This window comes from Bubalus bubalis, chromosome 20 (assembly GCF_019923935.1).
Source record: "Bubalus bubalis isolate 160015118507 breed Murrah chromosome 20, NDDB_SH_1, whole genome shotgun sequence".
NCBI lineage: Eukaryota > Metazoa > Chordata > Mammalia > Artiodactyla > Bovidae > Bubalus > Bubalus bubalis.
Window position 1 is genome coordinate 41,191,885 of NC_059176.1, and position 25,571 is coordinate 41,217,455.

Consider the following 25,571-nt stretch of genomic DNA (forward strand, 5'->3'; position numbering starts at 1 on the left):
ACTGTTTCTCAATGAAAAGGATCAAACTGCAGATGTACACAACAACCTGGAAGAATTTTGGAAGAACCATAATGAGTGCAAGACACTAATCCCAACAGTTACATAGTATATGGTTCCTTTTTTTCAAGTTTTATCAATCTTTATTACAAATCAACTAGATAATAGTAATCACAAAACTAAGGTCAGAAATTAGAAGATAAAAATTATTCTGACCAGATAATACATTTTTTAACATTAATATTAAATAAGTTATTAACAAGTTGGCGAGAAAATGTTTGAACATGGAGAAGCTAATATTTCTATGACTTAAAAATCAATGTGGTCCCATACTCTACCCAGACATTGATTATAATCTCTAGTTAAAAGTAAGAAAGCTGGGAAGGAAGACTCTTGAACTTCATTTCTTCACATGTTTAAAAATGAAAGGAAAAGAATTTTATTTAAATCAATTCTTTTGGACAATGAGGGCAAAGTTTACATTTAGCCCTCTTAGAATCTATAACACATATTAATGGAACATCTTCATGTATACATTGTAACTGAGATATTTATATTTATCAGTACCATGACTCAATCCCACCACAGAGTACTCGGCAATCTCTGTTGGCCAATCTGATTGGCTACTGACTCTGGGATAGGAAGTACAGTGACTTCTTAATATGGGGTACAACACGACTGAGCACCTAAGCACGTGCACGCACACACAAACACACACACACACACACACAGAGACTGGTCCCTAGAGTTAATTCACTTTTGCAAGAGGAAGACATTCCCAAAGTATTCCTAGTCCCAAATTATGGCTCCATTTATACATCATTTTTGAAATGAGACAACAATGGTTGCCAGAGGTTAAGGAAGGAGCTAGGCAGCAGTGGTTGTGTCAATAAAGGGGCTACATGAAGGATCTCTCTGTGGCCCTGTTCTCTGTCTTGACTGTACCAGTGCTGGTATCCTGATGGTGATGCTGTTGCTGTAGTTACACAAAGATCACCATGATGGAGAACTGGGTAAAGGATACACTGGATCTTTATGTACTGTTTCTTACAACTGCATGTGAATCTATAATTATTTCATTTGGACACTTGATTAAAAACATCCCAGAAGGTAAATTATTTTCAAAATGTCAAAACTGCAAAGATAGAGTATCAGAGAATTAAACAACTGAGCTTAGGGATTCTACCAAGACCCAAGACAAAAGGTCAAAGGGATTAAAAGTTTGAAAGTTAAGAGGCCGAGTTTTAGTCACTGTCTTATTAATAAGAGTTCTGGGAGGATGGAATGAGGAAAAGTCAAGCAAGAGAGTCAAATAAATAACAGAAGGATCCCCTGAAGCCAAGCACAGAAGTCTTTAAATTTCAATCTCAAATCTAAACAGTGATGACCAAAGAAACTGGCTCCCCCTTAGCAGTTAAGCTCACATGATTTCTGGAGTGTAAGATGATTAATAACTCAGGAGGGCCAGACAGGAAAAGGAAAACAAACTCATATCGACACACAGGTTGAATCCCAAAATGAGGCAAAGAAAAAACAATTCTGAAAGATTCTGGAAGAAGAAGGAAGTATCTGAAAAGGAACAAAAATTAACATTGGCATTGGACCCCTCATATCAAAAAAACCAGGGGACATGGGTTTTAAAATTCCCAGTGAAAATTATTTTGAACTTAAAATCTAAACTCAGCCAAATCTGCTGGAAGAAAATAGAGACTTCAAAAACTCAGAAAGTTTACTACCTAGATAGCTACCCATATATACAACAAAGCACTCAAAAATATCTTTTGAAAGAATGAATGACCTTAGTAGAGAAGAAAGTCTTGTAAAATAAAACAATAACCATAAAAGAAAGACATAGGATCAAAGAAAAAAAGGTAACCAAAGAAACTGGCCCATCTTTGCAGTGAAGCCATCATAACTGTTGCCACGTAATGTAGAAATGTAGTAAAAACACGGACTGAAAATCCTGGATGATGCCAATGTGGGAAGCAATGCCAATGTGGGGGGCAATGCAGGAGAGAGGAAGAAGGCAGAGGAGAGCGGGACTACAGTAGGGTTCTTGCTTAGCTCGGGAGAAGTGGGCAGGTGCAGATCAAAGTGCAACATTGCAGAAAGATAAATTCAGATAGGTGTGTTTCAAGGTGTTAGAAAAACAGAACTGGAATGCAAAAATTTCAAGCCATTACAATGAAAAAAAAAATAAAGAAGACGCAATAATCTACATCAATCTAGCAAAAGGGAGTAAGTAAAAGAAACAATGAAAAACAGTAAAAAATATATAAGTAAATAATTTAATACATTAGTAAATAATTAATAAAAGAAAAATCAAAATACAATAACAAATATATCTGGAATCGGAAGGTGACTACATCAAATTCCCTTTAAAAGAGACTCTTCAGTTCAGTTCAGTTCAGTCGCTCAGTTGTGTCCAACTCTTTGCAACCCCACGAATCACAGCACACCAGGCCTCCATGTCCATCACCAATTCCCGGAGTTTACTCAAACTCATGTTTGACTCAAACTCATGAGTTTACTCAAACCATTGAGTCAGTGATGTCATCCAGCCATCTCATCCTCTGTGGCCCCTTCTCCTCCTGCCCCAATCCCTCCCAGCATCAGGGTCTTTTCCAATGAGTCAACTCTTCACATGAGGTGGCCAAAGTACTGGAGTTTCAGCTTTAGCATCAGTCCTTGCAATGAACACCCAGGACTGATCTCCTTTAGAATGGACTGGTTGGATCTCCTTGCAGTCCAAGGGACTCTCAAGAGTTTTCTTCAATACCACAGTTCAAAAGCATCAATTCTTTGGCGCTCAGCTTTCTTCACAGTCCAACTCTCACATCAATACATGACTACTGGAAAAACCACAGCCTTGACTAGACGGACCTTTGTTGGCAAAGTAATGTCTCTGCTTTTCAATATGCTATCTAGGTTGGTCATAACTTTCCTTCCAAGGAGTAAGCGTCTTATAACTTCATGGCTGCAATCACCATCTACAGTGATTTTGGAGCCCCCAAAAATAAAGTTTGACACTGTTTCCCCATCTATTTCCCATGAAGTGATGGGACCAGATGCCATGACCTTTGTTTTCTGAATGTTGAGCTTTAAGCCAACTTTTTCACTCTCCTCTTTCACTTTCATCAAGAGGCTTTTGAGTTCCTCTTCACTTTCTGCCATAAGGGTGGTGTCATCTGCATATATGAGGTGATTGATATTTCTCCCGGCAATCTTGATTTCAGCTTGTGCTTCCTCCAGCCCAGCGTTTCTCATGATGTACTCTGCATATAAGTTAAATAAACAGGGTGACAATATACAGCCTTGACGAACTCCTTTTCCTATTTGGGACCAGTCTGTTGTTCCATGTCCAGTTCTAACTGTTGCTTCCTGACCTGCACATAGGTTTCTCAAGAGGCAGGTCATGTGGTCTGGTATTCCCATCTCTTCCAGAATTTTCCACAGTTTATTGTGATCCACACAGTCAAAGGCTTTGGCATAGTCAATAAAGCAGAAATAGATGCTTTTCTGGAACTCTCTTGCTTTTTCCATGATCCAGTAGATGTTGGCAATTTGATCTCTGGTTCCTCTGCCTTTCCTAAAACCAGCTTGGACACCTGGAAGTTCATGGTTCATATATTGCTGAAGCCTGGCTTGGAGAATTTTGAGCATTACTTTATTTGCGTGTGAGATGAGTGCAATTGTGCGGTAGTTTGAGCATTCTTTGGCATTGCCTTTCTTTGGGATTGGAATGAAAACTGACCTTTTCCAGTCCTGTGGCCACTGCTGAGTTTTCCAAATTTGCTGGCATATTGAGTGCAGCATTTTCACAGCATCATCTTTCAGGATTTGAAATAGCTCAACTGGAATTCCATCACCTCCACTAGCTTTGTTCGTAGTGATGCTTCCTAAGGCCCACTTGACTTCACATTACAGGATGTCTGGTTCTAGGTTCTTAGACGGTATCAAAAATTTTTTAAAAAAAGTAGATGCATGCTGCTTTGTTGTTTAGTTGCTCAGTCATGTCCAACTCTGAGATCCTGTGGACTGTATCCTGCCAGGGTCCTCTGTCCATGGGATTTCTCAGGCAAGAATATTGAAGCAGGTTGACATTTCCTCCTCTAGGGGATCTTCCCAACCCAGGGATCGAACCTGCATCTCCTGCATTAGCAGGTGATTTTTTTTTTTTTTTTTAAATCACTGAGCCACCAGGGAAGCCCACATGCTACTTACAAAAGGTTAAAAATAAAGAAATGAAAAATACATGAGGAAAGTGATGATAAAATAATTTACCAGGTGTGACAATATTAATATTACCTAAAGAACAATTAAAGGCAAAAAGAGAATAAGACAAAGAGAGGATTTTTATAGTGATTAACAAAAGAGCCATTACAAAAAAGATGATAATTTTTATGCATCTTGTAATGTAACTATGTATTATACTAATTAAAGAAAGAGCCATTACAACAAAGAGATGATAACTTTTATGCATCTTGTAACGTAACTATGAAATGTATACACCAAAATTGAGAGAAATCGACAAATCCACAACTGATATGGAGACTAACATCCCTTCTCAGAAAGAGATTAGGCAGACAAAATACAAGATGCCCACACACCTGAAGGAGCTCAATGCAGCCAGGTGACAAATGTGGCCTCTCCAGGCACCAGGCAGGCAGGATAGATGGCTGACATGGACAGCCCAACGAGACCAGGTGTTGAGCGGGGTGCGGAAATTGCCCTCTCAGGGTGGCCACTGTGCAGCCCCAGCTGAGCGTTGCCATGAAGGAACGAGGGCCATAGGAGCCAGAGCTTCTGATTTTTTTCAAAAGAAGCGGCAAATTCCTATTTTCTACATAAAATCTCTTGATCCATAAATGTTGCCTCTAGTTAAAAAAAACCCAACACTGGTGTAGGCCACACAAAACACATCTGCAAACCAAGGCAGCCTGGGGGCACGGGTGCACCTCTGGTCTAATTTGTAGAGACTTGTTCACATAAGCCCGGAGGAAAAGTACTCCTCAAGTACTCGTCACATACCCACTGGAATGCTCATAAGAAACTGAGTATGTCCTAGACCACACAGAGAACTTTACAAATTCAGAAAGGCAGAAATTATACAGAGAACAGTCCCTGATTCCAATAAAGTTAAAAATTAGCAAAAAAAGGAGCATCCAAAAAATTCTATATGAAGTTGGAAAAAACATTTAAATCCCTTATAAATAATTTTTTTGAGCTACAGGGGAAAAAAAATCAAAGCTGAAATTAAAGATTGTTCAGAAATGAATAATAAGAGCACTGTGTAATTAAGCCAGAGATAGGTAATGAGAGGAAAACAAGTAAAATGTTTATTACTTATTAAAGCACATCAAAGCCTGAAAATAAAGAACAAAACATTCTATTCAAGGAGGTAGGAAAAAATAATAAAAATTTAAAAGCTGGAGGAATTAATAAACAAACAAAAGTAGAAATTCATGAGTTGAAAATAAAAGAACTCAATAAAAAAAAATCAGTCTCAGCTGTGGGAGGGAGATGAGGCCGCATCAAGGAGCTTGGGAAGGTGGAGCTGCCTCAATCCAGGTCCCGGGTGAAACCTGAAACCGGCCGATCCCGGGAGGGCCAGCAGTCGGCCTTGGATCACCAGGAGTTGTGTGCTGTGCTGCCTCCACCGGCTCTCCAGAGGGGCAAGGCAAGCGAGCCGAGTTGTTCAGAAGCAAGTACGGACCAGTTACACACCAGGAAGCCAGGGAAGGGGGGGCACATGGGGTGCTGACTCAGGCATGGACACTGGTAGGGCGAGGCATGGGGACCAGGTAGGCATCAGGAATGCAGGGACGACAGCAGGTGCTGACTCAGGCAAGGACCCTGGCAAGAGGAGAGAACAGAGTGCTTCCAGACACTGGCACAGGAAGACCCTGAGCTCACCTCCTCTGGTAGATACTTAATAATCTAAACTACATAATATGAAAAATTGCCCTCTGGAGAGAGACCCAAGAGCTAGCTGCAGCTACTCAACAACAGCTAAAAAGGCCACCTCAAGGCAGGTAGGAGACGTGGAGACACGATCTCGCCAACACCCTCTCCCCATCCCAACTCCAGGCCCGGAGACCCACAGTCTGGAGGGAGCTCACAAACACATTACTTCTCTCTGAGAAACCAGAGGTTTGCTGCCCCTTGTCAGGCCCCACCTCGAGGATCTGCACTAGAGAGACAAGCCTCCCAAATGTCTGGCTTTGAAAACCAATGGGGTTCATGCCCCAGGAGACCCCCAGGGCTGAGGGAATGGAGGGTCAGCTCTTAAAGGCTCCCATGCAAACTCATTCACCCTAGGACCCAGATGCATGTAAAGAGCCTTGATCATATATGAAAAGATTCAACTGCAAATCTTAAACAATCTGCCAAAGGAGCAAAAGCCTGTTGGGAGTCTCTCAGGGATGGACGCTGGCAGGTGCCATTTCTGCCCTCTGACTCTAACCTGTTAGCACCTGTCCTCCCGCCCCCCCGTGCTGCTGCTATGGCCCAAAAGAGAAGGCAGGTAAGTGTCAGTCCTCCTGCACTGCTGCCATGGCTGTACCAGAGGCAGCAGACAAGCACCCCTCACCCCACAGTCCCCCAAAGCCAGTGGCCGCATGCAGCCCCAACAAGGGATGCCCTTGAGAGTAGACTCTGCTGGCCAGAGAGGATTGTGTTTCTGGGGCTAACACATCAAGAACAATCAAACAGATAGCTCAAAAGACAACTAAGAATGAGGACAAGTTTAAATGATAAAATTCATCACCTACACAGGGCCACCCTGTCAAGACTGGGAGACATAGCTGTTTCTCCTAACACGTAGACACAAACACAGAGAGTTAAGAAAAATGAGGAAACAGAAGAATTAGTTCCAAATGAAAGGACAACATAAAAAGTCCAGAAAAAGCTATAATGAAACAAAGCAATTTACCTAATTAAAAGTTCAAAATTATGGTCATAAAAGTACTCCCCAAACTTGGGAGAAGAATGGATGAACACAGTGAGACTTTCAACAAAGACAGTGAATATATAAAAAAGTACCAAACAGAAGTCACAAAGCCAAAGAACACAATAACTTAACTGCAAAATACCCTTGAGGGATTCAATAGCAGACTAGATGAAGCAGAGAAAGGATCTGTGAATATGGAGACAGGGCAGTGGAACCCAAACAGAGAAACAAAAGAAAAAAGAATATTTTTACAAAGGAAAGATAGCTTAAGGGACCTATGGGGCAACATCAAGCAGAATAACACTCAAATTAAAGGATACGTAGAAGGAGAAAAGAGAAAAAAGGGGGAAGAAAATTTATCTGAAGAAATAATATTTGAAAACTTCTTTACCCTGACGAGGAAGCAGACATCCCTTCAGGAATCCCAGAGAACTCTAAACAAGATGAACCCAAAGAGACCCACCCCAAGACACATTATAATTAAAATGTCAAAAGTTAAACATGGAATCTTAAAAACACCAAGAGAAAAACAATGTGTTGTATACAAGGAAACCCCCATGAGACTATCAGCAGAAACTCTGCAGGCCAGAAGGGTGTGACATGATATATTTAAAGTGCTAGAAAAAAAAGTTTTCAACCAAGAATACTCTACTGGGTAAGTTTATCATTCAAAAGTGAAGGAGAGATAAGAGAATTCTCCAGACAAGCAAAAGCTAAAGGAGTTAATCACCACTAAATTGGCCTGATAAGAAATGTTATGTCATGTCCAACTGATCCCATGGACTGTAGCCCGCCAGGCTCTTCTGTCCATGGGCTTCTCCAGGCAAGAATACTGGAGTGGGTTCCCATTTCCTCCTCCAGGGCATTATCCCGAACCAGGGATCAAACCTGGGTCTCCTGCATTGCAATTTCTTTACCATCTGAGCCACCAGGGAAGGCCAAGAAATGTTAAAGGGATTTCTTTAAGCTGAAAAGAAATGGAACTATTTGGTAATAAGAAAACATCTGAAAGTCAAATTTTCACTGGTAACGTAAAGGAAGTCGATTAAACACTTATAAAGCTAGTATAAAGATGAAAATACAAAAGTAGTAAAAAATAGCTATAGGTATAATACAGGATACACAAAATAAAAAGACATAAAAAGTGACAGCAAATGCACACATTGTGGCAGTGTGGGGAGTGGGAGTGAAAATGCATAGTTTTAGGATGCACCCGAACTTAACTTGCTATCAACATAAAACAGACTATTATATAGATAGGCTTTATGAGTCCCCTAGTAATCACAAAGAAAAAATCTATAGTAGATGTACAAAAGATAATGAGAAAGTAATCTAAGCATAACAATACAGAAAGTCATCAAAACAGGGAATAGAGCAAGATAACAAGAAAGAAGCAGAACTCCAAAACAGGAAACAATGAACAAAATGGCAGTAAGTACATACTTACCAGTAAATACTTTAAATACACTAAATTTTGCAATCAAAAGACATAGTAGTTGAATGGATACACAACAACAACCAAGAATCAACTATATGCCACCTGTAAGAGACTCAATTCAGATCTAAGGACAAACACTGACTGAAAGTGAAGAGACAGAAAAGGGTGCTTCATAGAAAGGTAAATTAAAATAAACCTGGGGTAGCTCTATTGATTTCACTTTAATGCATTGGAGAAGGAAATGGCAACCCACTCCAGTGTTCTTGCCTGGAGAATCCCAGGGACGGGGGAGCCTGGTAGGCTGCCGTCTATGGGGTCGCACAGAGTCAGACACAACTGAATCGACTTAGCAGCTCTGTTGATACCAGAGAAAACAGACTTTAAAATAAAGTCTTTAATAAAAGATAAAGATGAGCATCAAACAATGACAAAGGGGGCAAACTGACAATAAGATATAACATTTGTAAGTATGAATGTATCCAACATAGGAGCACCTACTTATATAAAGCAAATGTTAACAGACCTAAAGTGAGAAATTGACAGTAATACAATTCTAGTAGGGGACTTTAATACCCCACTTACATCAATGGATAAATCATCCAGATAGAAAATTAATAAGGTAATATCAGACTTAAATGATGTTTAAATGAAGGACCTAATAGATAAATATAGGACAGTCCATCTAAAAACAGCAGAATCTACATGCTTATCAAGTGCACTTGGAGCATTCTCCAGGATATATGTTAGGCCAAAAAACAAATATAAATAAAGTTAAAGCTGAAGTCATATCAAGTAATGATATGAAACTAGAAATCAATCACAAGAAGAAAATTGAAAAAATCACAAATATGTAGACATTAAACATGATACTGAACAACCAATGGATCAATGAAGAAATCAAAGAAGAAATTTTTAAATCACTTGAAACAAATATAAATGGAAATACAGCATAACAAAATCTATGGATGCAGCATAGGTAGTTCTAAGAGAGAAACTTATACCAATACAGGCTACCTCAAGAAACAAGAAAACATTCAAATAACAATCTAACTTTATATTTGAAGAAACTAAAAAAGCAAGAAATGAAGCCCAAAGTTAGTAAAAAGGGAGAAATAACAAAGATCAGAGTGGAAATAAATGAAATAGAAACTAAAAAAATAACAGAAAAGATCTATAAAACTGGTTCTTTAAAAACATAAAAAAAATTGAAGTTTACCTGGACTCACTAAGAAAAAAAAGAAAAGCCTTAAATGAAATCATAAATGAAAAAGGAGGCATTACAACTGATATCAAACAAAGAAACATAAAATAACATAAGAGACTACCATGAATAATTATACATAAACAAATTGGCCAATCGAGAGGAAATGGATAACTTCTAGAAACATAAAATTTTCTAAGACTGAATCATGAAGAACTAGAAAACCCTAATAGACCAATCACTATTAGGAAGATTGAATCTGTAATCAAAAAACTCCCAAGAAACAAAAGCCCAGGACCAGATGGCTTCACTGTTTAATTCTACCAAACAGTTGAAGATTTGATAGCCACTCTTCTCAAAACTCTTCCAAAAAAACAGAAGAGGAAGGAATGTTCCTAATCTCACATTATGAGGCCAGCACTACCCTAATACCAAATCTAGACGAGGACATCAAAAAAAGAAAATTATACTGTTCAATATTCCTGACAAACCTGGATATAAAACTCCTCAGTAAAATATTAGGAAACCAAATTCAATAATACATTAAAAGGATCATGCATCTTGACTGAATGGGATTTATTCCAGATATACAAGGATGGCTCAACATCTGCAAATCAGTCAACATGATACAAAACATGAAGGATAAAAATCATATTATGATCTTGACATATCAGAAAAAGCATTTGACAAAATTCCACATTCATTTACAATAAAAACTCTCAACAAAGTGGATACAGAGGGTCCATGCCTCAACATAAAAAAGGCCACATATGACAGGCCCACAGCCACCCACACTCAACAGTGACAAGCTGAAAGCTTTTGCTTAAGATCAGGAAGAGGACAAGGATGTCCACTCTTGCAACTTTTATTCAACATAGTACTAGAAGTCCCAGTCACAGCAGCTGGGCAGGAAATAGAAATAAAAGGCATATAAATTTGAAAGGAAGAAGTAAAACTATCACTAGTTCTGGACGATGTGATTTTATATATAGAAAACCATAAAGAGTTCATAAAAAACTGGTAGAACTAATAAATTCAGTAAAGTTTCAGAACACAAAATTAATACACAAATATCTGTTGCATTATATACACTAACAAGCAACTATCAGAAGAGAAATTAAGAATACCACTTACAACTGCATCAAAAAGAATAAAATATCTAGGAATAAATTTAACTAAGGAGGTGAAAGACCTGTACACTGAAAACTTATAAGACATAATGATAGAAACTGAAGATGAAATAAAGAGAAAGATATTTCATGTTCATGGACTAGAATAATATTGTAAAAATATCCATACTACCCAAAGCAATCTATAGCAATCTACAGTTTCATTGCAATCCCTATCAAAATTCCAATGGCATTTTTTTTTCACAGAACTAGGACAAATAATCCTAAAATTTTGTATGAAACTGTAAAAGCCAAAGCTATCATGACAAGGAAGAATAAAGCTGGAGGTATCATGTGCCCTGACTTGAAACTATATTACAAAACTCTAGCAATCAAAATAGTATGGAATTGCTAAAAAAAAAAAAATTAATATATCAACAGAGTGGAACAGCAAACCCAGAAATAGCTTGCCCAGAAATAGCAAGCGCAAACATATATGGTCAATTAATTCACAACAAAGGAGGCAAGAATATACAACAGAGACAGGACAATCTCTTCAATAAATGGTGTTGGGAAAACTGGACAGCCACATGCTGAAGAATAAAACTGGGCAAATATCTCACACCATACACAAAAAATAACTCAAAGTGGATTAAAAACATGAATGTAAGACCTAAAGCTACAAAACTCCTAGAACAAACATAGCTGGCAAGCTCCTTGCCATCACCCCCGGTAGTATTTTTTTTGAATCTGACTCCAAAGGCAACAGCAACAAAAGTAAAAATACACAAATGGAACCACATCCAACTAAAATGCTTCTGTGCAGTGAATAAAATCATCAACAAAATAAAAGGGCAACTTCCTGAATTGGAGAAAACATTTAAAATCATCTATCTGATTGAAAAATGGGAGGAGGATATAAACTGACATTTTTCCAAAAAAACATACAGATGGCCAACGGGCACATGAAAAGATGTCTAACATCACGAAACAGCAGGGAGGTCAAACTGAGGTCACAGTGAGCTACCACCTCACACCTGTCAGAATGGCTACTATGCAAAGGACAGGAAATGACAAGTGCTAGTGAGGATGTGGAGCAAAGGGATTCCTCGTGCACTGCTGTGGGACTGTAAATTGGTGCAGTCACTATGAGAAACAGCATGGCAGTTTCTCAAACAATTGAAAAAAGAACTACCATATGATCCCCTGAGGAGAGCATGCAACCCACTCCAGAATTCTCGCCTGGAGAATTCCACAAAGGAGCCTGGCAGGCTACAGTCCATGAGGTCGCAAAGAGTCGGATACAACTGAAGTGACTTAGCACACATACACCATATGGTCCAGCTATCCCACTTCTGGATAACTTATCCAAAAATGAAAACCCGAATTCAAAAAGATACATTAACCACGATGTTCACTGCGGTGTAACTTACAATAACCAAGACATGGAAATAACTTAGGAGTCCACTGATGAATAAATGGATAAATAAGATGTGAGGTATATATATATATGACACATATGATTACCCATTAAAAAGAAAGAAATCTTGCCATTTGCAACAATATGGATGGACCTTGAAGGTACTGTGCTAAGTGAAATGAGCCAGGTAGAGAAAAGACAAACCCTGTATGCTGAATCTAAAAAGAAAAACCTCACAGATACTACAATCTCCCTGGATCTGTGGGGAATACATTTCAAGACTTGAAGTGAACCTGATACCATGGATAATATAAAACCTGTATCCTACACTTTTTCTTTTATATACATATTCTTACCTATGACAATATTAATAATTTTAACAAGATTAACAACAATAAGAATAAAAGAGAACAATTATAACAATGCACAGTATAAGACTTTTGTTAAGGTGGTCTGTCTCTCTTGCTCATTCTCTCTCTCAAAATATCTTATTATACAAACTGAATGCCTTTTCCACCTTAAATAAGCACTCATCATACACTGTGGTCATAACCTTTGCACTATGAGATGCAACAGCAAAAGTACAAATTTTTCCCTTGTGACAGTTTCATGGATAGATTTGTTCTTACCATAGATTTCAATAACCTCAGCATACGAGGTTTTTTCTTCCCTTACTAAGCAAAGAACTTTCACCTTTTCACTTACTGGAACCAATTTATGGACTCTCTTTGGCGTATCCAAATTGCCAGCATTACTATTCCCGGGCTTGGGCCACTATTAAGTAACACAAGCACTGTGTTACTGCGCCAGTCCATTTGATAACTGAGATGACCACTAAGTGCCTAACACAGGGACATACTACACAAAGAAATGATTCATGTCCCAGGCAAGGCAGAACAGGTTGGCTCAAGATTTCATCACACTACTGAGATGGGTGTAATTTAAAACTTAGGAATTGTTTATTTCTGGAATCTTCCACTTAGTATTTCAGGCCATAGCTGACTGTGGGTAAATGAAACCACAGAAAGCGAAACCATGGACAACGGGGCCACTACTGCTCGGAAAAGAGACTGGTGGTTCCTAGAGGGAAGGGTGTCTGATGGGGGGTAAATGGGTGAAGGGGACTAAGAGGTACAAATTTCTGGGTATAAAGTAAATAAGTTATGGGGATATAACATACAGCATGGTGAATACAGTCAGTAATACTGTACTGCAAATATGAAACTGCTAAAAAAAATGAATCTCAAAAGTTCTCATGACAAGAAAAATCATTTCATAACCATGTGGGGTGACAGATGGTAACTAGACTTATGATCATTTTGCACTGTATACAAATATCGAACCATTAAGTTGTACATCTGAAACTAGTATAATGTTATATGTCAGCTGAATTTCAATTTTAAAAATCTAGTTCTCTAAAAAACCTGTTCTGTAGGAAATAGCAAATTTTTACCAGTCTGACCAAAGGAAAGGGCAAGATGCCAAATATAAGATTAGGAACAATTTTAACTATAAATATGGAGAATATGTTTGTTAATTATGAAAATACGACATAAAATTTATCTCATATATTTGAAAATCTGGAGATTGATAATTTTCTAGGGAAGCTTAACTACCAAATTCCCTCAAGGACAAACAGAAAGCCTGAACAGACCCAGCCCTTTAAAGAGTCACCATAAATGCTCAGACTGATTAACAAGGTCCACCAATGTTTCAGAGAACAGGCAATATCCACAGTATATGAAATATTTCAGAGTACAGTAAAAGGCAGAAAGCTTCCTAACTCGTTCTATGAAATCAGCATGACTCTTATACCCAGACTGGTGAGGGACATCATAAAAAACAGCTCAATCTATCTTATAAATAAAGATGCAAAATCCATGCATAAAATATTAACAATTGAATGCAGCACAGAACCTGGGTCTCGCACACTGCGAGATTATTCACTCTCTGGGCCACCAGGGAAGCCCAAAAGACTAATAGTCATAATCAAATAAAACGCATCACAAGAATGAAAGGATGAAATTTCCAATGTTAAGAAATGTATTACTGCAATTACTGCATTAAACAGATTAAACAGTAAAGTTGAAAAACAATAAAATCACCTTACTAAATGCTTTCTTAAAAAACATGTAATAAAATTCAACATCCGTCCTGATCAATACTCTTAGAAGTCTAGAAATATGAAAATTTACTTAATTTAATCAAGAGCTAACAGGAGGAAAGCTACAGAAGGCGCCCACAAATGGTGTTAACACTAGGAACATTCCTGTATGCATCAGAAACAAACAACAAAACCTATAAACAATTATTATTCATTGGAAGTTCTGATACACTGAAATAAGACATAGGAAAGAAATGACAGTTATTAAGGAGATAAAGTGTTAACTATTACAGAGAGAAAAACCATCATCTATAGACAGCTTTTATTTACACCTGTCTAGAAAAGCCAAGAGAATAAAAAATAATAGCACTAATATAGTTCATTAAGGTGGCAAGATTTAACAAATTGACACACAAAAATCAATAGCTTTTCTATATCTATTTCAATAATAACCAATTAGCAATGCAATTAAAAAAAATCAACCTAGATATGAACCTAACAAGAAATGCATAAAATCAAAATGAGGGCTACGATAAAACTATTTTAAATGATGTCAAAGAAGATCTGAATAAATAAAAACATACCATGTTTCTGGGTGGGAAGACTCATTATTGTAAAGATGCCAATTCTCCCCCAATAAATCTATAATTTCCATGTAATCCCAATCAAAATCCCAACAGGATTTTTTATGACACTTGATAAGTGGATTCTCAAGTTCATCTGAAAGAGAAAATGTGTAAGAATAGCCAAGAAATTTTAAAAAAAAACTTTAAGAAAAAATATATCCTATCAGTTATCAAAAAAATCCTCTCAAACTATAATTTAAAATGAAATATTATTTAGGGACTAAAAACAAATAGACTAATGAAACATGATGAAGGATCCAATATACATAGGGAATTTAGTATATGATAAGGGTGGCATGCAGAGATCAATAAACATTAATACTGGAAAAAAGTAAAGTCAGAGTTTTCCACAACATTCACAAAAATATACTGTACATGGATTAAAAAGCTTAACAGAAAAGACAAAACCATGAAGGTTTCAAGATGAACTATTCTGAAGCAAAATTTCTAGACAAAATATAAAACAAATTTATTATCTTGGGTTTTCTAAGCAAAGTCCAAAACCCAGGAGTTGAAAGGGAAGATTACAAATACAACATCATAAAATTTTTAAACAGATTTTAACTGAAACATTACATACAAAAAACAGTAAAAGTCATCAACATATAGCTCCACAACTTAAAAAAAATTAAAAAGTGTCTAAAATGAAAGTTTGGGACTTTCAGTTAAACAAGCAGAAGTGATCCACTCTCCTCTCTGAAAACAAAAAAGATGACACCTGCCTCCATGATTCCCAAGGGTACGTAATTCCTCACAAAGTACTGATGCACTTGGGGGCCATAAGACTGGTGCATGTGGCTAGGGGAGTCTGTTTCTTTGCCACTGCACTGCTTTTACAGCCAAGATGAAAAGCCATCTAAATGTCCATTATTTCAGAAAACAGTGATGTTTGACGAGGAATCAGACAGACACATCAACTTTCCAAGAACAGGCAGTTTCTGTGGCCTGATTTGTTGTAGGAGAAAAAGTGATCGTCTGCACTGCCGCATTCCTGCTGAGTCAGCATGTGATGAATGGATGTTACTTCCCTGGTGAGCGGAGGGGCCGCTAGAGGCACTGGACTGGCAGGTCCACAGTGCCTCCAGCCCAACTAATGCCCCACTTCTCTTCCTTTCTGTTTTAGCATCTTAGCAGCCTAGGAAGAAAGACCTTGATCTTCTCCAGCCAGTCACTAGTTAAAACCAGAAAGTGACTAGCCTGACACCTCTGCAACAATGCTGTAAAACATAAGGGAAAAGGGGACATGACAAGGGAAGAAGATGATGAAAAGTATAAGCAAGCATTGTTCCATCATATTCAAAATTTAAAGAAAACATGATTTTTCCATGAAGCAAGGGGTCAAAGAGACACAAGAATTCAATGAAGAGAAAACAAGACAAAAGAAAGAAGACCAAAGTGTGTTACCCTGAGGAAAGACACAGATGGAGACAGCTCAACACCTTCAGAAATGATAGCCACACTAGAAAACGTGTGGGAAAAAGAAGGCACTAGTTAAACAGTCAGACATAGAAGAGCTGGATAAAAACTGAGGAAAATAAAACAGAAAAGAATTAAGTTAAATATGAACAGAAAGAGATATAGAAACTAGGAAATAGAGATCTGATACACATGTAAGTGGTTCACAAGAAGCATAAAACTGAACATATATAGCTAAAAATATTCAAAAATCATAACAGAAGAAAATTTGCCTAAAATTGAAAACACTCAGATCTCTTTGAGGATGCTGCATCCCTGGAACAGCTGCTGCAGAAGCCTCAGCCAGAGGTAGCCCCACAGGGGCTGGACTTCCAGAGTAAAGGAGGCTCACCCACCCTGAGTACTCATTGGAGGGACTGTGCTGAGGCTGGGACTCCAATACTTTGGCTACCTCATGCAAAGAGCTGACTCACTGGAAAAGACCCTGATGCTGGAAAGATTGAGGGCAGAAGGAGAAGGGGACGACAGAGGAGGAGATGGTTGGATGGCATCATCAACTCAATGGACATGAGTTTGAGCAAACTCTAGGAGAAGGACAGAGAAGCCTGGCATGCTGCAGTCCATGGGATCACAAGGAATTCGACATGACTTAGCGACTGAAGAGCAACAATAATCCAAGCCCCAAAGTCAAGTCACCTACAAGGAGAAGGATTTAGGCTGACTTCAAACTTTCCCAAGCAACAGTGGATCCAGAAGACAAGCAGGTGATGTTTATCAAGTTCCATAAGGCTGTATACATTAAAGGTATAACTCAGGTGCAAAAGCCACCTTCAGAACTTCCCAAAGATGAAAGAAAACAGCACCTGTTAGCCTTTCTTGAAAAAGCTGCGTGTGTGCTAAGTTGTTTCGGTCATGTCCAACCCTTTGTGACCCTATGGACTGTAGCCCACCAGGCTCCTCTGTCCATGGGATTCTCCAGGCAAGACTACGGGAGGGGGCTGCTATGCCCTCCTCCAGCTTGAAAAAGTTAATGGGTGGCAAAGTCCAGTGAATTAAGAGATGAATCAAATTAGATTACTCAGGAGTGAAAAGGTGTACTGAAAATGATGGTGGGGTCCCAAGACTAAAAAACTATGAGAATCATAATGACAGGTGACTAATACTGAACCTTGACAATGTAAAAACAATATTTAAAAAAAGAACTAAAATTGAAGTGTGGGGTGAAGTGAGAACAAGCTGAAATGAATGCTAATTACTCAGTATGGGAAATATATGTAAAAACAAAAAATTAACCCTGGCATCTTTAAAGGCTGTCACAATCTTGGGACTTTGTTTTTTTTAATAAAAGAGAGATATTTGAGAAAACATGTCATTTTTTCACATAAGGAAATATTTATGTGAAGTTCAGCAATTTCTCTCCCTTAAGCTAATTTCTTTTTCTTCTATTCAATGCACATAAATCAAATAAAGCAACCATAAAGTTAAACATTAAACAAACACAATTAAACAAAATTAAATCTAAAGTTCAGGAATATTAAGTTTCACTTGGTTTCTCTTGTGTTAAGTTTGCATAAAATTAAACAGTGTATTTTACTAAATACAAGTACAGATCTTCCTTGACTTATGATAGGGTTACATTCTCGTAAAATATTCTCAACTTAGAACAGGTTTAAGTAAAAAATGCATTTAATATACCTACCCAACAAACATCATAGCTTACCCAGCCTCCCTTGAACATTTTCAGAACACTCACATTAGCCTACAAATCACCTACGGGCAAATCACCTACGGCAAAGCTTATTTTATAATAAAGCATCAAATATCTCCTGTAATTTACTGAATACTGTACCGAAAGTGAAGACACAACGGTTGTACATGCGTCAGCTGTTTACCCTTGCAGCTCTGTGACTGACTAGAAGCTGAGGCTCCCACTGCCCAGCACTGTGAGAGAATTTCACATGGAATACTGCTAGCTCCAAAAAAGAGCAAAATTCAAAACTCAAACTAGGGTTTCTACTTTGATGTATCACTTTCACATCATGGTTAAGTTGAAAAATCTTAAGTCAAACCATCATGTTTAAGGAACCATCTGCATGGTACAATCAAAAGTTAAAAAACAAAACAAAACAAAACAATATTGTCCATCCATCCATCCATTCATCCATCTATCCACACTTAGTAAATATGGTTTAAAGGGTTAGTGTCAGCCGCTAAGTTGTGTCTGACTCTTTGTGATGCCATGCACTCTAACCCGCCATGCTTCTCTGCTCATGGGATTCTCCAGGCAAGAATACTGGAGTGGATTGTCATTTCCTTCTCAGGGGATCTTCCTGACCCAGGGATCAAACCCAGGTCTCCTGCATTGCATTTTGTAAAAGAGTAGAGGCTAAGAGCTGGCTGGCCCTCATCTGTGAAATGAGGACAAAAGCAGCATCAATGACAGAGTGCTCTGCAGAGATTATGTAAGACACATAAGACACCTCAGACACTTCATCACACAGACAGACACCTCATCAATGCCTACGATGTAGACAGAACTCTGTAAGTACTGGTTATTTCTGTTTTCACCAGGTTCCAGATGATATTTTACCTTCCTTGTCCTCCTCTGCACTTTGATAAAGCACTACATACATTGTGGAGTTATTTCGACTTGTTAGCAAGCAAGCATATTATTTTAAAGACATAATTTGGACAGTGCCACTTTTTATTCCATTTATTTTCCTGTGATAAAACATGTAAGAAACATGCAATTCTACAAAGAAAGTTGGTAGAAAAAAATTACTCCATTTGTATAAATATATAGTAAACTTTTAGGAGCCCATCTGCAGTGATTTTAAACCATATCCACAATTCTTTGACACTTTTTCATTCAACAGATGCAGCCTAATGTCTCTCCTCGTGAGTATATGTTGGGATCATTTCTAAAGAACAGAGTGTGACTGAACTGACTGTGTGTGACTTCTAAGACCATATCATAAAAAGCACTGCTGCTTCCTGCTGGTTCTCTGAATCACCTGCAGTGAGAGAAGCTAGGTACCATGCCACAGGCACTCTGGTAACCCCACAGAGAGTACACATGAAGAGGAAGCTAGGCCTCCTGCCAACGGTCAGGAGGGAATGGAGGACTCTAGCCAACAACCAAATAAGTGACTTGTCCTGAAAGTGGATACTCCAGCCACCAGCAAGCCCTCAGATGACAATCACAGCCAACCTCATGAATGACCCTCAGCTGGAATCACTTAGTTAATCCACTGTCTGTGCTAGATCACAAATGTTTGCTGGAGTAACTACCATGCAGCAATGTGCTGTGTTGTGCTTAGTCACTCAGTCGTGTCTGACTCTTTGTGACCCCATGGAGCCTGCCAAGCTCCTCTGTTCATGGGGATTCTCCAGGCAATAATACTGGAATGGGTTGCCATGCCCTCCTCCAGGAATCTTCCCAACCCAGGGATTGAACCCAGGTCTCCTGCATTGCATATGAGCCACCAGGACATACACCATCTATTTGGTAAAGAAATAGAAACCACAAGTGTTAGTTCTAATAAAGGCAGAGTAGCTTCTATCACACTAACTCTTTTAAAAATAATAATTATAAACTCTGGACTAAAGACTTAAGAAAACAAGAACTTTTTAAGGGCATTGGAAAGCAACCAGAAGAAGGCAGAAGCAGGTGATTCAGTTCTTAAAAGAGCAACCATACCAGGTATGATGCAGGTTCATAACACTTTTCCTCTGAGGGCATTCCTCATGTCTTTTAATACAGAGAAGCTAGAACTCAGTCAGGAAAATGCAATCTTATTCTGCTGGGGCACTGTGGGATTTAGTCTGGAACTGTTAGAGAAGCTGGAAATTGAGAGAAATCCTAGAAAGCAGAGAGCTAGAGAAGAAGATATACATAAACTTCCCTCAGATATTCAGCTAAGCCCTGCATGAAGCACATCTGGGCAAGTCCCTAAGAAGCCCAGGTAGAGAGGAAAAGGGGGAGGCTGAGTGAGTGAGCAGATACTCCAGCTGCTGCCACCGCAGGGGCACTGCAGTCAACTTAAAGCTTGAACCTTGCCAACTTAGACATGCTGGTTAAACGCTTCAGTGTTTCCACTGAAATACTAAAAGAGTCACACTATCCTTAGCGACTGAACAACAATAACATCTAAGAGTAAAGACTGTTCTTGAGCTAAAGGATTTCCTCTAAGGCAAAGGGCAAAACAGAACAGATGAGTCATTACAAAATGAAAAGTTGAACTGACAGCAAGAACAACACTCAATTGTATTCAGGGATAACAGAATCAAGAGTCCCTACAATATAATGGAACAATGTCCAGTGTACAATAAAAAATTACTAGACATGTGCAAAGAAACAGGAGTATGTTGCACACTGTAAAAAGAAAAATCAATGATTAGAAACATACCCACATTCCCAGTTTATCCCTCACTTCCCTTTGGTAACCAGAAGCTTTTCTGTGGCTGTCTGTGAGTCTGTTTCTGTTTTGCAAGTAAGTTCAAGTGTATCACTGTTTTATAAACTCCACATAAAGTGATATCATATACTTGTTTTTGTCTGACCTAAATTTGGGAATAACAGGTACATATTATATATGAAACAGATAAATAACAAGGACATACTATACAACACTATCTTCAATATTTTGTAATAATCTATAATGGAAAAAATCTGAAGATATATGTATATATATTATATATATGAACCACTTTGATGTCCACCTGAAACACTGTAAATCAACTACACTTCAATTTAAAAAATAGAAACATACCATATATGACCAAGCTATTAGAATCAGTACAAAAGACTGTAAAAAAAACTCATAAATATGTTAAAGAATCCAAAATAAAATATAAGTATAATGGATGATGAGAAAGAGAATGTCAGAAAAGATTTGGAAATAGTGAAAAAATAGCCACATGGACATCAAAGAACAGAAAAGCACAATATTTGAGTAGGAAAGAAAAAGGAAAAAAATCATTGGGTGGAAATAACAATGGATTGGACACAACAAAAGGGAGGATTGGTGAACTTGAAGAAAATAGTGCAAAAGAAATTATCAAATCTGAAGCACACACACACAAAAAATATTTAAAAAATGAATACAGCTTTAACCTGTGAGATATATCAAGCAATATAACAGCTATAACTGGTGCCCAAAGAGAAGAGAGAGAAAACAGGACTGCAAAAAATATTTAAAGAAACATTGACAGAAATTTTTCCAAACTTCATTTAGAAAAAGAAAGAATGTAAACAAACAACCCACTAAGAAGCATAGCAAACCCCAAGGTGGATAACTATGAAAGAAATTACACCAAGGGCCATCAGAGTCATCATAGACAAAGCATAGAGAGGAAAAAATACTAAATAAATAAAAGTAAATAATGAAATATTTACTAAATATTTCAGTTCAGTTCAGTCACTCAGTCATGTCCGACTCTTTGCGACCCCATGAATCGCAGCACGCCAGATCTCCCTGTCCATCACCAACTCCCGGAGTTCACTCAGACTCACGTCCATCGAGTCAGTGATGCCATCCAGCCATCTCATCCTCTGTCGTCCCCTTCTCCCCCTGCCCCCAATCCCTCCCAGCATCAGAGTCTTTTCCAATGAGTCAACTCTTCGCATGAGGTGGCCAAAGTACTAAATATTTACTCTGGCTAAATAAAAGTAGCCAAAGAAACAACTCACATTACATACAGAGGAACAACAATAAGGATGACAACCAACTTATCATTAGAAACAATGAATACCAGTGACAATGGAAGAGCATCTTTAAAGGGCTGAAGAGAACCATGTCACCCCAGGATTCACCAAAACTTCTTTCAAAGAAGATGAAATTCAGATAAAACTGAGATGATTTCTCACCAGCATACCTACACTTCAAGAAATACTGAAGCAGTAAAAGAAATTCTCAGGCTGGAGAAAAATTGAAACCAGACAGAAGGAATCTGAAGCTAGAAAATATGGAAGGGTAAACATGTAGGTAAGTATATTTCTTTTCACAAGCCAACTGTTTACAGCAAGAATAAACAGTGGGTTTATAAAATATGAAAACATAAAAACAACAGCATAAAAGATGAAACTAAGTGTGAACTCAAGTAATGTTTTAGGTCCATATATTATACATGAAGTTGTATAATATTAACTCCACGTAGATTGGAATTAAGTTAGTATATACACTTGAACAACTTTAGAAATAGAAAAGATATAAAAAGGTAGAGCTCATGGACACATCAGAATGTCTCAGAGAACATTGTTCCCTGCTTTGTGCCAGCACGTGGAGAGGGAGGTTGTGTTAGGGTGCCTGAAGGCTGCCTGTCCAGGTGGGCTTGGAGGGAGGGTCAGGAAGAGGGTGGAGAGGCTGATGCTGTGTGCAGCAGCTCTGGAGACGTGGCTGTCATAGGTTCCCTGGGTCAATGCCAATACCCCCACCCCTTCTCCATGGCAACCCCACCCATGTTCACAGAGAGTTTACACCCATTGTCCCAGGACACAGAGGCAGTGGGTTGTGGGACTTCAACTGGTACCCAGATCAGTCAGGGAGAATTTTCATGGGTCTTCACTCATTAAAGGCTCCAGGGAGACCTTACACATCTCAACATAAAAGAACTGTCCATGATGGAGTGAGGTCAGGTGACAGTCCTCTGATCTGTTCTCTGCAGGACATGCTCTTGGTGGTTAATGATGTCACAGACTGACAAGTCCCAGCCACTTCAAAGGTTTCCAGGGACAGGGCAGGTGGAGAGTCCTCAGTAACTGAAAACTGGGGAGCTTCTTCTCAAAACTCAAGAAACTCCCCAAGGACTGAGTGACCCACAGAACCCCTGGCCCAACCTCCCCACCCTTCACTGCTCATCACAGAGCTGAAGGAGCTATGGCCCCTTCATAAAGGAAAAGCAGCCGAGAAGGCCATGCCATGGGAAGGAGGCACCCAGCACAGCCACTGGCATGCACATGAGCACTTTCAAACTGAGGGCCAGAGCCACAGGTGAGCACGCAGTGCCCCGAGGCCAAGTGGATGGTTGGGGATCGTTCAGGCCTGGCACACACCTGCTCAGTGCCAGTTCAGCCGCATGCACCTACAAGACACTGCAGAGGACATGCTGAATGACCCTCTGCCATTCTGAAATGACCAACTGCCAGGCTTGGGTGGGGGAGGTGAGAGGAAGCTGCGTGACTCTCTGTTCTTAAAGCCCCATGCTGACAAGAGAAGCCTGACTCTCCAATGGAGAAAATAAACAACAGAGCCAGAGATATCGCGGGTCAAGTAGTGTTCTCTACAGGGCCCTGGAAGGCTGACCCCCTGGAGAACAAGGCGGGAGCATCCAGCTTCGAGAGCCTCCACGGAAGCACAGTTGGGCGTGGGCAACTGTAAGTCACGGGTGGACTGACCCAAAAGGGAGGCAGAGAGGCTTTTGGGGTGATGTGAATGCTACAAGTCCACGACAAACAGGGGAGACCAGGCAAGTCTGTGGGTCACTGTGACAAATGTTCTCTGGCTAAAGCTGAGGGGCAGGTACAGTGGGCCAGGAGGCTACAGCAAGAGTTGGGGCCAAGTTAGGCTTCCTCTCGGGTGAAAACCGTAAATTCTGCTGGGAGAGTGATTGGCAAGCCTGGGAAGGCCAGCAGCAGGACCCAGCGCCTTCACGGAGCAGTCAGCTTGACAGTGGTGACTCAGGGGCCAGACACCAGCACCCACGGAGGCTTTACAGGCCCCAGGCAGTGTGAGGTGAGGCCCAGGATCCGACTGGGTCTAACGCCATGGGGAGTGCAGCTGCCCAGACCTGCAGGGGACTGCACCCTGCACCCAGGCCAGCCTGAGCCCCTCGGCAGCGCACTTGGGCCTCACCTCCAATCTTGGCATTGTATGCAACCCCTACAATGCAGTAGGAGTTGTTGGCGGAGGCGGCGACTTCTCCTGCACAGCGAGTGCCGTGTCTGCGGGAAGGAGAGAAGGCAATCAGGACCCTAAGCTGGGGACGCTGAGGTCCTCCCTCAATCCTCCCCATAACGCTGGGCCATCTGTGCACCCCCGTGGCAGGACCCTCCTGCGAGAAGAGCCATTGTCCCTAAGCCGGGGGACACTGAGGCCGTCCCCCATTTCTCCCCATCACTGCTGGGCCATCCACGTGCCCCACTGGCTGCCCTGCAGATGTGATGCACCTGTATCAGACTTGGGCTCTGCTGGGCACCCATGGCCTCCGCATCCCACCCGCCAGGCTCTGCGTCCCCCTGACTAACAGCACAGTGCAGATGCTGGCCTGGCTGCAGAGATGAAATAAGAACAAACAAAGGCTTAGGTTCTGTCCCCTGAGCCCTCTCCCTGCCCCATGCTCACCCTAGGCAGACCCCTCCCCCCACACACCTTTCCACAGCCATTCCAGCAGAGGGCAAGGAGGAGGGCTGGACATGGAACACTCAACAGCAGTAGGTGGAATAGGAAGAGGTGACCTGAGGTCAGCACTCTCCTCAGTAATGACCCCATTCTGCCACCTACAGCAGGCACATCTCTGAGAAGGTCCTTCAGAGGTGAGAATCACTGATTCGGGATCAAAACCACCTTTAAAGCCAGTCCTGAGCCCAAGGGTCAGCCCCCGGGGCAGCCCTCCCTCTGTCCACACTCTGGACCATGTGTGCCTGCAGCTGGGGCTGTCCCTGAGTCATGGGCCCAGGGTCCCACTCGGGACTCACCACGCCGCATCTGGGTGGTCCCTCCCTGCCCGCTGCACCCCTGCAGCCCCAGCGTGGTGGCCATGGAGTGGGCAAGGCACCTGGGAGGTGAGGCCAGGCCTTCACAGGTGCTGGGAGCACTGCGGCCAGCCCGCTAACTGCCTCCACTGGCTGAGCCTTCCTGCGGGGCTCTCTTGGGGCACCGGGACTCCAACCTCAGCATCAAATAGACTGAAACAGGGAATGCTGAGGAGGACACACCTTGCAGGCCTCGTGTCAGCAGGGGAAAGAAAGAAAGGGCTTCCACCGTCCTCTAAACACTTTTGGAAGAAGGGGAAGAGCCAATGCACAGGGCCATCTGATGGAGGAAGGTCTGGCCGGACACTGGACAGGAGCGCCCAGGCAGGTTTGGGAAACTAGGCATCACCCCCAGGGCTGCTACCAATGGTGCCAAGTCCCCCAGTCTCTCCAGACCACCCCCACTCCCTCTATCACAAGTCTCAATGACCGAACAGTAAGGGTGTGTCCCTCACCCATCATCTCACCCCCGTGCCCAGCCCTCGGAGGAGGAGGCATCAGAACACAAGGCATCTCTAAGACACCGAGACTCAGCAAGGTCACCCCACTTGCACAG

At 40.5% G+C, this 25,571-nt stretch overlaps 1 protein-coding gene across 2 annotated transcripts in view; it reads right to left on the minus strand.

Moving 5' to 3' along the window:
• Positions 1–25,571, minus strand: part of PCSK6 (proprotein convertase subtilisin/kexin type 6) — a 169,924-nt gene that overhangs the window by 75,557 nt on the left and 68,796 nt on the right. For both annotated transcript variants that reach the window (XM_025271642.3, XM_025271641.3), the window contains exon 6: positions 24,117–24,205. In XM_025271642.3, the coding sequence (XP_025127427.1) occupies positions 24,117–24,205 (89 nt within the window). The remainder of the gene's footprint in view (positions 1–24,116; positions 24,206–25,571) is intronic.